This window comes from Castor canadensis, chromosome 17, assembly GCF_047511655.1.
Source record: "Castor canadensis chromosome 17, mCasCan1.hap1v2, whole genome shotgun sequence".
NCBI lineage: Eukaryota > Metazoa > Chordata > Mammalia > Rodentia > Castoridae > Castor > Castor canadensis.
Window position 1 is genome coordinate 49784886 of NC_133402.1, and position 12264 is coordinate 49797149.

A 12264-nucleotide genomic window follows, 5' to 3' on the forward strand; every position below is an offset into this window, starting at 1 on the left:
TAGCTGTGTTACCACATAAGCCTCCCCAAGAAGCCCAGACTCTGACGAGAACCCTCCCTTGGGGTCAATGATCCATACCATCTTTGGAATTGCTTAGCTATTGTCCATGTTGCTGGCCTCAGCCTCTAGAAAAGGGACCAAGATGGGAGAGGGAAAGTAATATTTCCTCCTGGAGCTAGGGGAAGGGGCTGCCCCCCATCTCCCACTTCATGACTCACTCTAGGCTGTGTGGGTTATTACATTATGTTTGAAATTGCCATAGCAACTAGCTGGCAATCAAGGGTAATTGCACTTGTCGTCAGGGCAACGGGGCAAAACCCACAGCAGCCACACTCTGTGGCTGCCCTTGGGGTGCAGTAAAGGTCAGACCAGACCAGAGCCAATGCCAGTCAAGGGGCCTCAGGGCCCATGGGGTTCCAGAGTGCAGAGGTAGGATACATTTGGGAGAACTAGGGCCTCCCCCCCGCAACCCCATGCCTGGACTCCTGATTTCCCCCACACCACCCTCTGCCTGAAACATGCAACAGTGCTTAAAGCAAGCAGAACCAGAACTTTATGTGCTCATAGCTGGTACTTGTAGATAGCCCACGGGCCCTCCTCCTCATACTCGCGGCGGCTGAGCCACAGGCTCTGGAAGGAGTTCCGGCATGCCATGATAGAGCCCCCAAGCCAAGCAGCAACTGCACGGTGGGGAGAGCCCAGGACAGTGGCCCCAGGACCCAGTTCCTGTCTCAGGCGCTCAGGGAAGCCACTCAGCAGGGTGCTGCCACCTTCTAGTACCACATTGGCCAGCAGCTGCTCCTGCTGCTTGGCCTCTAGCCGGCTAATGCTAAGCAGAGCCAGCTGTGGGAGGCCTGGCTGGTTGAGGCCTAGCAAACTGGGCTGGAAGAGAGCCTCAGGGCAGCAGAAGCGCTCAGAGCCTAATGTGATAACCTGTTTATCTGGGAGCACAAAGTCCACCCGGGCCTGGGACTGACTGCGAGCCATCTCAGTTGCCATGTTCATGGCCACGTGGCAGCAGGCCTCTTTAATCTGGTTGACCAGCCCTGTCTTGGGTGGTGAGTGGCCACTTGCCAGTAGCAACTGAGCCAAGTAATCAGTGAGGTCAGCACCAGCCACATCCAACCGGTAGGTATCAAGTGGGGCCAGGTCCCCAGTGAGGATAGGTGCCACATAAGAGGTGCCATGGCCACTGCCCAGCACCAGCCCAGTGGTACGCCCATAAGCATAGAGTGTCAGCAGAGCCTGATGGACTGTCTGCATGGCTGGCACGTGGAAATGCTCAAAGAGTATTTCAGCCACCTTTTCTCGGTTGGTACGTGGTGAAATGGGGGAGTCAGCCACAAGCACAGCCAGCTCTTCAGGCTGCACCCCCAGCCTGCAGTAGAACAGGTGCTGCCACAGCACCTCTAGTGCATCCCAGTCAGAGACCACACCTCGGTTCAGTACCGGGTAGGAGCCCTCTTGGTTTTCAGGTACTACGTACCGGGGCTGGCCCTGAGCTGGATGCTGCAGCATCTGGACTTGTGAGGGTACCACACTGAGGACATGGTTCTCTCCAGCCAGTCCACATTTGGTGAATCCTGTGCCTGTATCAATCACTATGGCTGCCATGTCCTTGTAGGGGCCTGATGAGTGGCGACAGAGCACTGGTGACCGCACTGGTAGAGTATCCATGGTGGACACCAGCTCATAGCAAGCCCCACGGAGAAGGCCAAGGTGTGCAACCACTGATGAGTGTGTAATGTCCTCAGCTGTCAGCTTGAACCGATTCCCAATCTGGGACTCAGTGCCCACTGTAGCCATGGGCAAGACCTTGCAGCCAGTGCCAGGTGTGGAAAATGTGATCAGAGAAAGCTGTTCCTCCTGTGCCCTGGGAGAGCTTCCAGATTGCCAGGATGAGAGCTGATGCATGCTGGAGTTTTGACCATTATTAATGTTGACTTTGTCTCTATTCACATAAATACAGGCCTCCTCAGGGACCAGAGGCACTTGAAGTACCCCTACATGGGTAGGCAGGGTCACGGGCACACCTTCCTGTGTGGAGGCCTGACAGGGCTCTTCAGAGATGAGGAACCCTCTTGAGAGGGTGGGATCTTTGATGATTGCGGGCTTCCCGGTGAGTGGTGCCTGCTCACTGAGGGAAAGCTTTCTGGCAAGATGGGTTTTCCCAGTGAGAGAAGGTAGACAAGTAAGGGAGTTTTGCTTGGCAGAGGAACGCTGGCCAGTTAAACAGCCCTGCTCAGCTACAGGTAGCTGTCTAGCAAAGAGGTTCTGTCCATTGATGAAGGTCTGACTAGTGAGGGGGACCTGTCGAGCATCCTCAGCCTGAGGGTTATCAGAGTGAACAATAATAGCTTCTTTCTGATTGTGGCTGCCTACATCTTCCTGGAGCAGAGATTTGGACACTGCCTGGGTATCAGCTGGTAAAGCATGGTCTGATTTCATCCACTGAAGTTTCTTGGTCTGGACCGTGGAGGCATCCGGCATCTTGGAGGATTCCAGCATCCAGATGGTGTGACTAGGTTCATTATTTTCAGCATCAGGTTTGGACCAGCTGGGATCAGGAACATGGGCCAGTATCCTTTCACCAAATTGAAAGGGTGTCCCTAGTGAAACAGGCCTAGTGAGCATCCCAACCCTGATAGGTGTCCCAGTAGCCATAGTGTTTGGTGATTCCAGGTTGTGCTTGGCTTCCTTGGGAACTAAGGCCACCTCTCGGTAGCTGCCAGATGAGAGACTGGAGGGCACAGGGCTGGACACCATGGCTGTGGTGGACCAGAAGTTGGAATTATTGCTGTCAGGAGACATGATTGGACTGGCCAATGGCAGGGTAGACAACATATTTTCAGGGACATAGACAGATGTGGGGCTGGGCATGAGGCCCACCAGCACTGCCCGTGAGCCCATAGGGTCATGGCACATTAGTCCTATCCTGGTGTTGCCTGTAGCCATATCAAATACCAGGACACGGTCTTCCACAGCATCCTGGAGCTGGCATGTCGGGGCACTGGAAAGGGGGATCTGCATGGCTTCCCTGGGAGACTGGGCTGGGAACTGCTTTTGGCAGGTTTTGAGATAAGCAGAGAGTGGTACATTGGAGCAGTTGTTACAGACATTGGGAGGCTGCTTATCTGGCTGAGAGCTGCCAATCTCCTGGTTATTCCTCTGGGTCTTGGGGGTACCTGGCGGCTCTGGTACTGGTGTTGAGGTACCAGGCCTAGAGGTATATACCAGGGGCTTCTCCGCTGTGTCCTCAGGTTGCTTGGATGGCACCTGCTTTTTGGAAACCTCGTGCTCTTGGGCATGCTCAGGGAGTATTTCTGGAGTAGGTGCTGGAGTAGGAGGCTCCTCATTAGGGTGGAAATTCACTTTGTCCTGGTGAGATATGATCATTTTAGAAGGCTCCACAGGGGGGCACCACTGATCGCCACACCTCCTGAGGAGGTCTTGAGACAGGCCTTTGGTGACTGCAGTATCGTCAGTCAGGTGGTTAAGGGTACAGGTATAAGGTTCAACTGTAGCAGGTATTGAGGTCACATTGAGAGCTTGAATAGTAGCTTGGGCTGGAGTTGGAGGATCCAGCAACAGTGTAGAAGTTGTAGTTAAGGCAGGATCCTGAGATGGACACGGGCCCTTGCCCTGACTCTGATCTTGGGCAGGAGCCTGAGCTGGAGCCAGAAGAGAATCTTGGCCTTCAGCTGCAACATTCTTTCCTGAGAGGAAGTAAGGTAGCCACCGACTCTTCCTGGGGCCCACGGGTGCCCTCTGGTTAGTGTTGCAGGGACCTTTGCCCCAACCTACAAGGACTTTAGCTGCAGCCTTGCCTTCCCTCCCAATCTGCACCTGAAGCCGGGAAAGGCTTGGTCCATACTGGGCTGTGTCACTGGTGGTGTTGTTGCATATGCACACTGGTAGGTTCAGAGTCCCATCATCCATGATGAGATGTTGCTGGGCTCCCACGATGGGGCTTGGAAACCGGTTAGTAGAGAAGAGTCTCGGGGCACTCTGGGAGGCCTGCCCGTGGCTACTCTGGGAGCTAACCTGAGTAGAGTCCTGGAGTTGTTGGTGAATGGGCTCAGGGACATGGGCCTGGGAGGCTGGGCCACAGACCCCATCAGTGGTGAGTTTGGTGGATGCTGACAACCCCTGCTTGGAGTATAGGAGTCCTGAGCTTACACATTGTTCCTGGAACCCTTCGAGGCCACCCCCTTGTTGCTGGCTGCTGGGTGAGGGGTGGCCCTGGGGGCCCGATGGATCAGGGCCCCCCACCTTCTTGGTGGCTGCCATAGTCCTGCTCCATGCCCTAGGTGCCCTGCCCCCACTTCATTGCCATGGCAACCCCACACATCACAGCCCCCAGTGACCTGGAAGGTGACAGAGTGTGGGAAACTAGAGGCCCCACCCCTTGAGGAATGGGGTGGGGAGGCTGCCTAGGGACCTTGGGAAGCAGAGAAACCCAAAGGTCCCAGTAAAGTTGGCCACTATTGGGCAGCCTCCTCTCCCTATACTCAGTCAGTAACCACTGTGCCCAGGTCAGCCACAGAATGGCTATGCCCCAGAGAGGGCCAAGGTGAGGTCAAAAGAGAAAGATAGGCAGAGGAATTCCCTGGCACTGGGCCCAAAGAAGGACTGTCAAAGCCTCTTCACCACTTAATCCTAGGAGACAGAAGAGGGTGAGGGGCACAGGCTCGGGTCCAAGCTCCCCTTGCCTATGTTCCCCAGCTCCCGCTCCAGGGACAGCCACTCCTTGGCAGCTTCTGCTGCTCCAGATGGTTCTCCTCTGCCTGTGCCTCATAGAGCCCCCTCCCCAGAGCCACATGTCCCTAAAGCCTAGGACCAGTCTCCCACAAGGGTGGGGATGGGGGTGGCAGAGATGGGGGTGGGGCCTCTGCTCAGAATCATTAAGTCAGAATGTTCTAGCTCTTGTCACTTATGTCAGCTTCACCTTGGTCATAATGGGGGCATAGCACTAGGCACAGGGCTAGGGCACGGTGTCCATAGGACCAGCCAAGTAACAAATACAAGACAAAAAATGGTATGGACACAATAGGGACATGTCACATGCAAGATGGAGCACACAGTGGGCACAGAGCTGTTTATACAGTAAAGACAAGTTAGACAAAGACCTGGACATAGACCAAGTGGGTAATTCCACCCTCAATTTTTAGATGGGGAAGCAGAGGGATAGGGAGCAACAGAACCTGCCCAGACCTTCCTGGCAGCCCAAAGGCTAAGCCTAAGCAGCAATTTGGAGAGCCACTCATAGCCAGAATCGGGTCTGGAGATTCTGCCTAAGGCAGAGTAAGACCCTCTTCCCTCCCCCCAGCTCTGAGCTCTGAGCCTCCTCACCCTGTCCTCCAGAGCTCTCTCCCTTCAGATCTGTCTTTCTACCCAGGAAACAGGTGTGTGGAGACTGCAGCTATAAGCTTGTCTTCCAAATCAGCATATTTTTCACAGAGGTTAAAAATAGTGTTTAGAGTTGGCCGTGGTGTGTGTGAGGCTCTGTGACCAGTGACAAAGGCTAGCACTATGCTGCATCCACACCTTTTTGATTGGGCACTGAGCAAAGCGTGACTCAGCCACATCTCAAGCCCCCTGGGCCCCCAGATGCAGCTTTCACTTAAGAAAGGGGACAAACAACTTAGACAGTGAAAAACCAAGCTGCTTATAAGCCCTTGTGTTATGGCCCAGAAAAGTGGCAGAGCTCAAGGGTCTGCAGGAGGCTGTGCACACATACTTGTGGAACACTGTTAACTTCATTACTCTATAGGCCGAGTAAGCTAGCTTTTTTTTTTTTTCTCATGACAGAGATGCTAGTAACAGCTTCTAATGCCTGTGCAGCATATGAGCTAGGTAGAACATGGGAAGGCTAGGGGAACATGGAGGAATGCCCTGAGAGCCCCACACCTGTCTGACTACTGAGCCTTCTTCTACTTCCTGCAGAAATGAGGCTCCTTTCCAGGGTTGAGGTCCTTTGTGAGCAACCAACCTAAGGTTTCCTGGGAGGAGAGAGCAAAACTAGCTAAAGGTCTACTCTAAGAACGAAAGCCAAAAGAAACAGGAGAGAGAAGGCCTTCTCTTTAGCTGGGAAGCAAACACACCTCATAGCAATAATAACAATGACTGATATTGATCAGGTTCTTCCACTTTGCTGGTGCAGCATGAAATACATGGAACTCAGCCTGACAGCAATTTAATGAGCTGGGCATTATTGTACTTTCTTCCCCCTTTGGTGGTACCTGGGTTTGAACTCAGAGCTTCAAGTTTGCTAGGCAGGTGGGCTACCACTTGAGCCACACCTCAAGCCTTCAGACCTGTATTATAGATGAGAAAATCAAGGTGCAGAAAGTGTGTCTACTAAAGTCAGAATCTGAAGCTAGACTACCAGACTACCAGGCTCTGAACCCATACTGCAGGAGCATGTGGTACAACCATCAGGTGCTATGCCAAGGCATGGGTCTTGCTGGAAGGGAGCCAACATGCCTTCTGGGTGCTGTAGCTGAAGCCTCACACCCAGGCTGTGTCTTCTGTGGACCTGTTCCCCTTCTGGATAACTAAGGTAGCTCAGACCTAGGAAGGAGTGTTTTCCCTGTTAGGGACATTAATCCACTGCCCTTCCAGGAACCTGGTAGTGCTGAATGAGAGCCAGCTGCACACCCTGTGGGGCCAGGCTGAATCCTTTGTATTCAGAATTCTTGGTGGCCAAAGCCCATTCCCATCTCATCTAGTTGAGGGGAGGGCAGCAAGGCAGGTAGATAGGCTCCCAGTCTGGGCCCCTTCTGTCCAGTCCCCACATATCGTGCCCCTGTGCCCTCCCCCCACTTGTTTTTAAATAGTATCTCACCAGGAAGAAGGGTATCCAATTCTATTTCTGATTCTGGAAAGTGAGGAGGGCCAATGTGCTGCCATAGCAACCTAGAAAGCCCCTCCCCAAGGCTGAGCCCATTCCCCAGGCTGAGGGGTATGGAGTGGAAGAGGGTGGCAGAAAGAGCTGGAGCTTAGTTGGTGGGGGGGCAAGAAGGAGTCTCACATGAGAGGGCAAGCCCTGCCATTGCCTTTCCCCTCACACTTCACCTTACCCTCTAGATAGGCATGGGGAAAGGCCCCAACCCCTGGGGACAGGGTCATGTCACTCTAGAAAATGCTTCTTCCCTGTAGATCAGGATTGAAACTCTGTCACCTAGGAGGCCTTGGGGATGGTGGAGAGGTGGCAGGAAGGACATCAAGCAGAGAGACATAGATGGTTACACTCTACCAGAGCTCTGTTGCCCACCAGATCTGCTAGGCTGCTTGTCCAACACAGACCATTTGGGGCTCCCTTGTGTTCTTAGGAGGTAGATAGCTCTGTCAAGTTTCTGGTTCTTTACTGTTTCAGTTCACCTTCCTTCCATTCTCTGTGCCCTGGGAAAGCTCTTAATGTCTTCAAATACCTAGGATCAGAGGGAGCCTTCAAGGCCTCCCAGTGCAGCCATCCACTTGACAATGGATTAGTGAGGCCTGTTTCCCCAGAGGTTCATTCCTGACCATTGTCTAGGAGTTCATATACCAGCCCTTGTGCCCCAAAGGCTGAAGATGGGTAGCACTGGATCTGTGAAGAGAAGACATTCCAGCTGAGAGCAGAGCCCAGACAAAGGCAGGATTCTGAAAAGACCAAAAAGATCTTCTAATCCAGCCCTCTGTCAGTGCTAATAGGAAACTGAGGCCCCAGGGAGGAAAGAACGCATTCCCAGTCTCCTAGTTCTATGCCAGTAGTGTGTGCCTTCCTCTCCTGACTCTCCTCTCTCAGGCTACCCAAGGGACCTAGACCTGCTTCCCTCAAGTTTTTCCTGGCCAGGATATACTCCATAGAGGCAGGACCATGTTGTAAAGGAACTGGTACCTCCTACTGCCTGCCTCCATGTCTGGCCCCAGGGGAAGACAGGCAGGCACCAAGATCTCCAGTCCTAGGGAAATCTATGGCAGAGTGAGAAGAAATAATCCATTCCTAATCTGGAATGTGGAAGGCAGAAACCACTAGCACCAAAAGGATACGGCTTCTGAGCTCTAAGGCACAGGGAAATTTAAATAACAGATGTTTAAACAACCTTCTCTGCAAGCTGGCAGTGCAGTGACCCCTCTGCTGTGATGTGTTGCAGCTTAAAAATAGCCCACAATGAACTGCTCTGAGCCCCAGTTGACTCAAGTTTACGTAACTCTGCGTAAAAGATGGCCAGCCGCACCAGCCAGAGGGGAGGGCAGTGGCACAGCCACCCTGACTGCTCCTCACAGCTGGCTTAGGGGCTGGCTGAGCTCCTCATCCCCACTAGGAGCGGCCCCCCATCCAGGATCCAACATAAATGGGGTGGTGGGGAGGGGTGAAGAAGTTCTGCCAGAAGCACACATGGTTTCAGGACTGTTGGGAAGAAACCTTTAGCCATATCTGCATAGAAGAGTCACCCTCCTTCAGGGTCCCTACAGGACCCAGGCCCTAAGGAAGGTGGGAGTAGCTTAAGAAAAGACTAGATGGTGACTGTACCAAAAAAAAATCACAGCACTCATCCATGTTGGCAGGACGACTGGAGTTGCTCCCCTTTGAAGAAAGGGCTCCCTGGCTTGGCAGGACACATCAACAAGCAAAGAAGCCCAAGGGCGAAGCCAACTCCTTTGGGGCCTCTAATTTTTTTTCTTTTTTGTGAGACTGGGGTTTGAACTCAGGGCTTTGCACTTTCAAAGCAGTCACTCTACTGCTTGAGCCATGCCTCCTGGGGCCCCTCATTTCTGTGGTCTGGGTGCAACCTCCGAGGAGGAATTCATGGCATGAGGGGTACACTGGTTTCAAAGCTGGTTGAATCCTGTGATTATTGGCCACTAGCTGCTTCAAGCCCCCACCTTTCCTGATTTTCCTAAATGCCCAGTTCACAACTGGCCATAAAAATGTACAGGTGGCTAAACCTACAAAAGAAGCAAGAGAAGAGAGGTGAGGGTGCCAGGCACTGGGAGCTCTGGTGCTCACTGGTCTGCCTCTGCCCATGCTGAGGCCCTCTAAGGAGTCAGCAACTTCCATCAGCTCTTACCAACTGAGCTCAAAATAGGAATTACCATGGGTCTGTTCTCTGAGCTCCCACGAGCAACTGAGAGACTGGGTTTGGAATGGGGCTATATCTGGAACCCTCAGGTTTGACCCCCCAGAGAAACTTTGGTTCCCTAGAAAAGTTCCCTGAAAGGTTGGGGCTAGGTATAATGGGAATCTCAGGCCAAACTCATGGTTCCCCATCAAAGCAGGTCAGGCTAGAACAGGGTTCTAGCCCTCCAGGTGCCAGACGACAGTGACACCAGTGGGCAGTCAGGAGGCTATGAGTCATCTGCTTCCTCAGCCCCAGCTCCCACCCTGGCTTCCTCCAGTCTTTACTGGCAATTGCTTGCCCCAAGCCCCACTAGGTTGAGATAGAGGGAGACAAGGCAGAGGGGTTGGTGTGTGCTGGCTACAGCTCTTGGTGGGAAGATTGGACTCCCAAAGCCCTGGAGAAACTTCTTTCCCTATCCTAATCTGGTGGCAAGCCTAGCCCTAGCAGACCCATTAGCAACCTTCCCCTTGTACTGTCCACCCACCATACCCAAGCAACTACTCAGCTCTCCCCACCAAGAGGGAGGTGCTCCAGCCTTCTCCAACCACAAAGGGTACTCAGAAGCTTCCTAGTTCCCTCAACCCATTTGAAGGCCTAGAACTGACCCTCTCTACCTATTAGCTCTGGTAGATAAGTCACCAATTTGAAATCCTAAAACAGTTCTAGTTCCTGATACTCCAAATGGACTTGGGACTGTCAGGTGCTTCTGAACAGGTGCCTCGGAGATTGGGGGATGTGGAAGTTGGGATAGGGGCCACAATCGAGGCCCTCAGGCACCTAATTGGAGCTCCTCCCTGGAGAATACTGGCCCTGGGAAGCTTGTCCAGAAACCTTACATTGGCAGAGTGATGAGCTGCCCAAAGCTGGAAGTGTGGCTCAAGAGATAGAGTGCCTGCCTAGCAAGTATGAGGCCCTGAGTTCGAATCCCAGTACCACTATCACATCCCCTCCCAATAAGAGAAAAGAGGGGGCTAGGAGTGTAGTTCAGTGGTAAAGCCCTTGCATTGCATGTGCAAGGCCCTGGGTTCAATCCCCAGTATTTATTTTCCCCTTTGAAAAGGGGGCTCTCTGATGCTTGGTGAAGCTGTCACTGAGTGGAACCCAGGGACCTCCCCCCCAAACAGACACAGAAATGGCCCAGAGCAGGCACAAAATAACATATTCAGGGCACAAAAGAAAACTGAAACCCCCTGAGCGCTCTCTCCTCCCTTCCCTGGGACCCCTTTTCATGCTAAGCTCCCCTCCTGTCCAGAGACCCCCTTCCTTTCTTCCTTCCTTCCTTCCTTAGTTCCTTCTTTATTATTTTATTTACTTATTTATTTATTTATTCATGTGCACGTGTGTGTGTGTGTGTGTGTGTGGTACTGGGATTTGAACTCAGGGCCTCACACTTGTTAGGCAGGCACTCTACAGCTTGAGCCACATCCCCAGCCCTTTTTTGATTCAGTTATTTTTCAGGTACAGTCTCACATTTTTTTTGGCAGGGGCCAGCCTCAAACCAGGATTCTCTTACCTACTGCCTCCCATTAGCTGGGATCATAGGTGTGTACTACCACTCCCAGTTTATAGAGATGGGGTCTCTAATTTTTTGTCTGGGCTGGCCTTGAAATTTGATCCTCCTAATCTCTGCCTCCAGAGAAGATGGAATTACAGGGAAGAACCACTGCAGCTGGCTCTGAGCCCTTCTCTTCTGAGCAGGTAAGCCAGTGGGGAAGGCTCCCTGTGCCTTCTCATTACTCCTACCCAGGGCTTAGAGCTTTGGGGAGCCCTTTCCAATGGAGTTAAGGAGTAAGGCCTGCAAGTTGACAGGATGAAGACATCCTTCCTAATTGGTACAAAGACCACAGCTGTGGGTGTGCTTGAGGAAACTCCATTACCTTTCTTTCTCCCAGTCTTGGGAGTTAACATATAACTCTCTCTCTCTCTCTCTCTCTCTCTCTCTCTCTCTCTCTCTCTCTTTAACACACACACACACACACACACACACACACACACGGGGTCAGTGGCGAGATGTACAAAACCACAACCTCCTCTGTGCCTATGTTGAAAGGAACCAGAGACGGGGCCATAAATAGGCAGAAGCTGTCTTTGCTGCCTTCTGCTCACAGACCCTTCATCTTTGGACCCCTGCACTCCTGCAGAAGAGGTCCCCTTTTATGACTTACTCAGCTATCCTTGGGGTCTTTTGGGTTCTTAGAACTGAGTGTCTCTTTGGCCTAAAGTGGGCAAGCTCTGATCCCAAAGAGATTCCCATTGTGCTTAGTAGGGAGCTCTTGCTCCAAGTTTAGGGTTCAATGTACGATCTGGGTACTCATAGAAAAGGGACCCTGCCCCCACTTTGAATGAACGGGGAATCTTCCACATGGAGGGAGGGAGGCCAGGGGGTCCTGAGCAAGGGAGAGTTAACACCATATTCTGGACCCAGGCACTTCAGCTCCCAGTACCAGCAGGACCCAACTGCCCCTTCAGCAGTCAGGGCATGGGGGAAAGGCAGGTGGGCAGAGCCTGTTCTCCAGTGGAACATGCCCCTTCAGCTGCTGATGTGCAGTGGTCTTAATGCATATAAATAGCTTGGGCAGCTGGCACTTTGAAATTGGCTCCTTGAAACTGTGGAGCTGTGGTCTCTCTTCTGGCTCTTCGCTCTCAAGGTTGCAAGTATGATGCTGGCAGGGTTGGGAGGTGAGCCAGTCTCCAAGTCTGTGTGTGTGTGTGCATGTATAAAGTGGGGTGTGCTGCAGATGGAGAAGAGGACTCTGGAGAAGTGCTAGGGCAGGGAAGTGAGGCAGGCAGCCTGAGCCATGGAAGAAACCATCTTGGCTGCTGCATGCTTGGGTATTCAACCCAGCCTCTAGTCCAGCCAACAGTCCCCCAGAGCCCTATAATTTGATCTAGGCCTTGCTGACCCTCCCTTTGCTCTGAAGTCTTCTGGCTAACCCAGTCCCTTTCCAGCTGCAGGGCCTTTTTGTATATCCTACACACTCAGCCCAAAACTCTTTTCCCTCAAGTCTGCTTCTGGCAGATTTTCCCCACCAGATAGGGCCACAGTCAAAATGTCACCTTCTAGGAGACTTCCCTCACCCCATAGGTGCCTCTCTAACTAAAGTTCTCCATTCCTGTAAGGCAGCCTCCTATCTCCCACAGCATTTGCCACAATCTG

At 52.5% G+C, this 12264-nt stretch overlaps 1 protein-coding gene across 1 annotated transcript; it reads right to left on the bottom strand.

Annotated features, from left to right (window-relative positions):
* Positions 1-108: 108 nt before the first annotated feature.
* On the bottom strand, positions 109-12135 carry LOC109692689 (uncharacterized). Its single transcript, XM_074059066.1, has one exon. The coding sequence runs from the start codon at positions 4288-4290 to the stop codon at positions 562-564; it is 3729 nt and encodes a 1242-aa protein (XP_073915167.1). The 5' UTR covers positions 4291-12135; the 3' UTR covers positions 109-561.
* Between the last annotated feature and the right edge of the window lie 129 nt (positions 12136-12264).

Excerpts from the sequence above, each read along its gene's own strand:
- LOC109692689 (XM_074059066.1), bottom strand. The coding sequence starts at position 4,290 with ATGGCAGCCACCAAGAAGGTGGGGGGCCCTGATCCATCGGGCCCCCAG.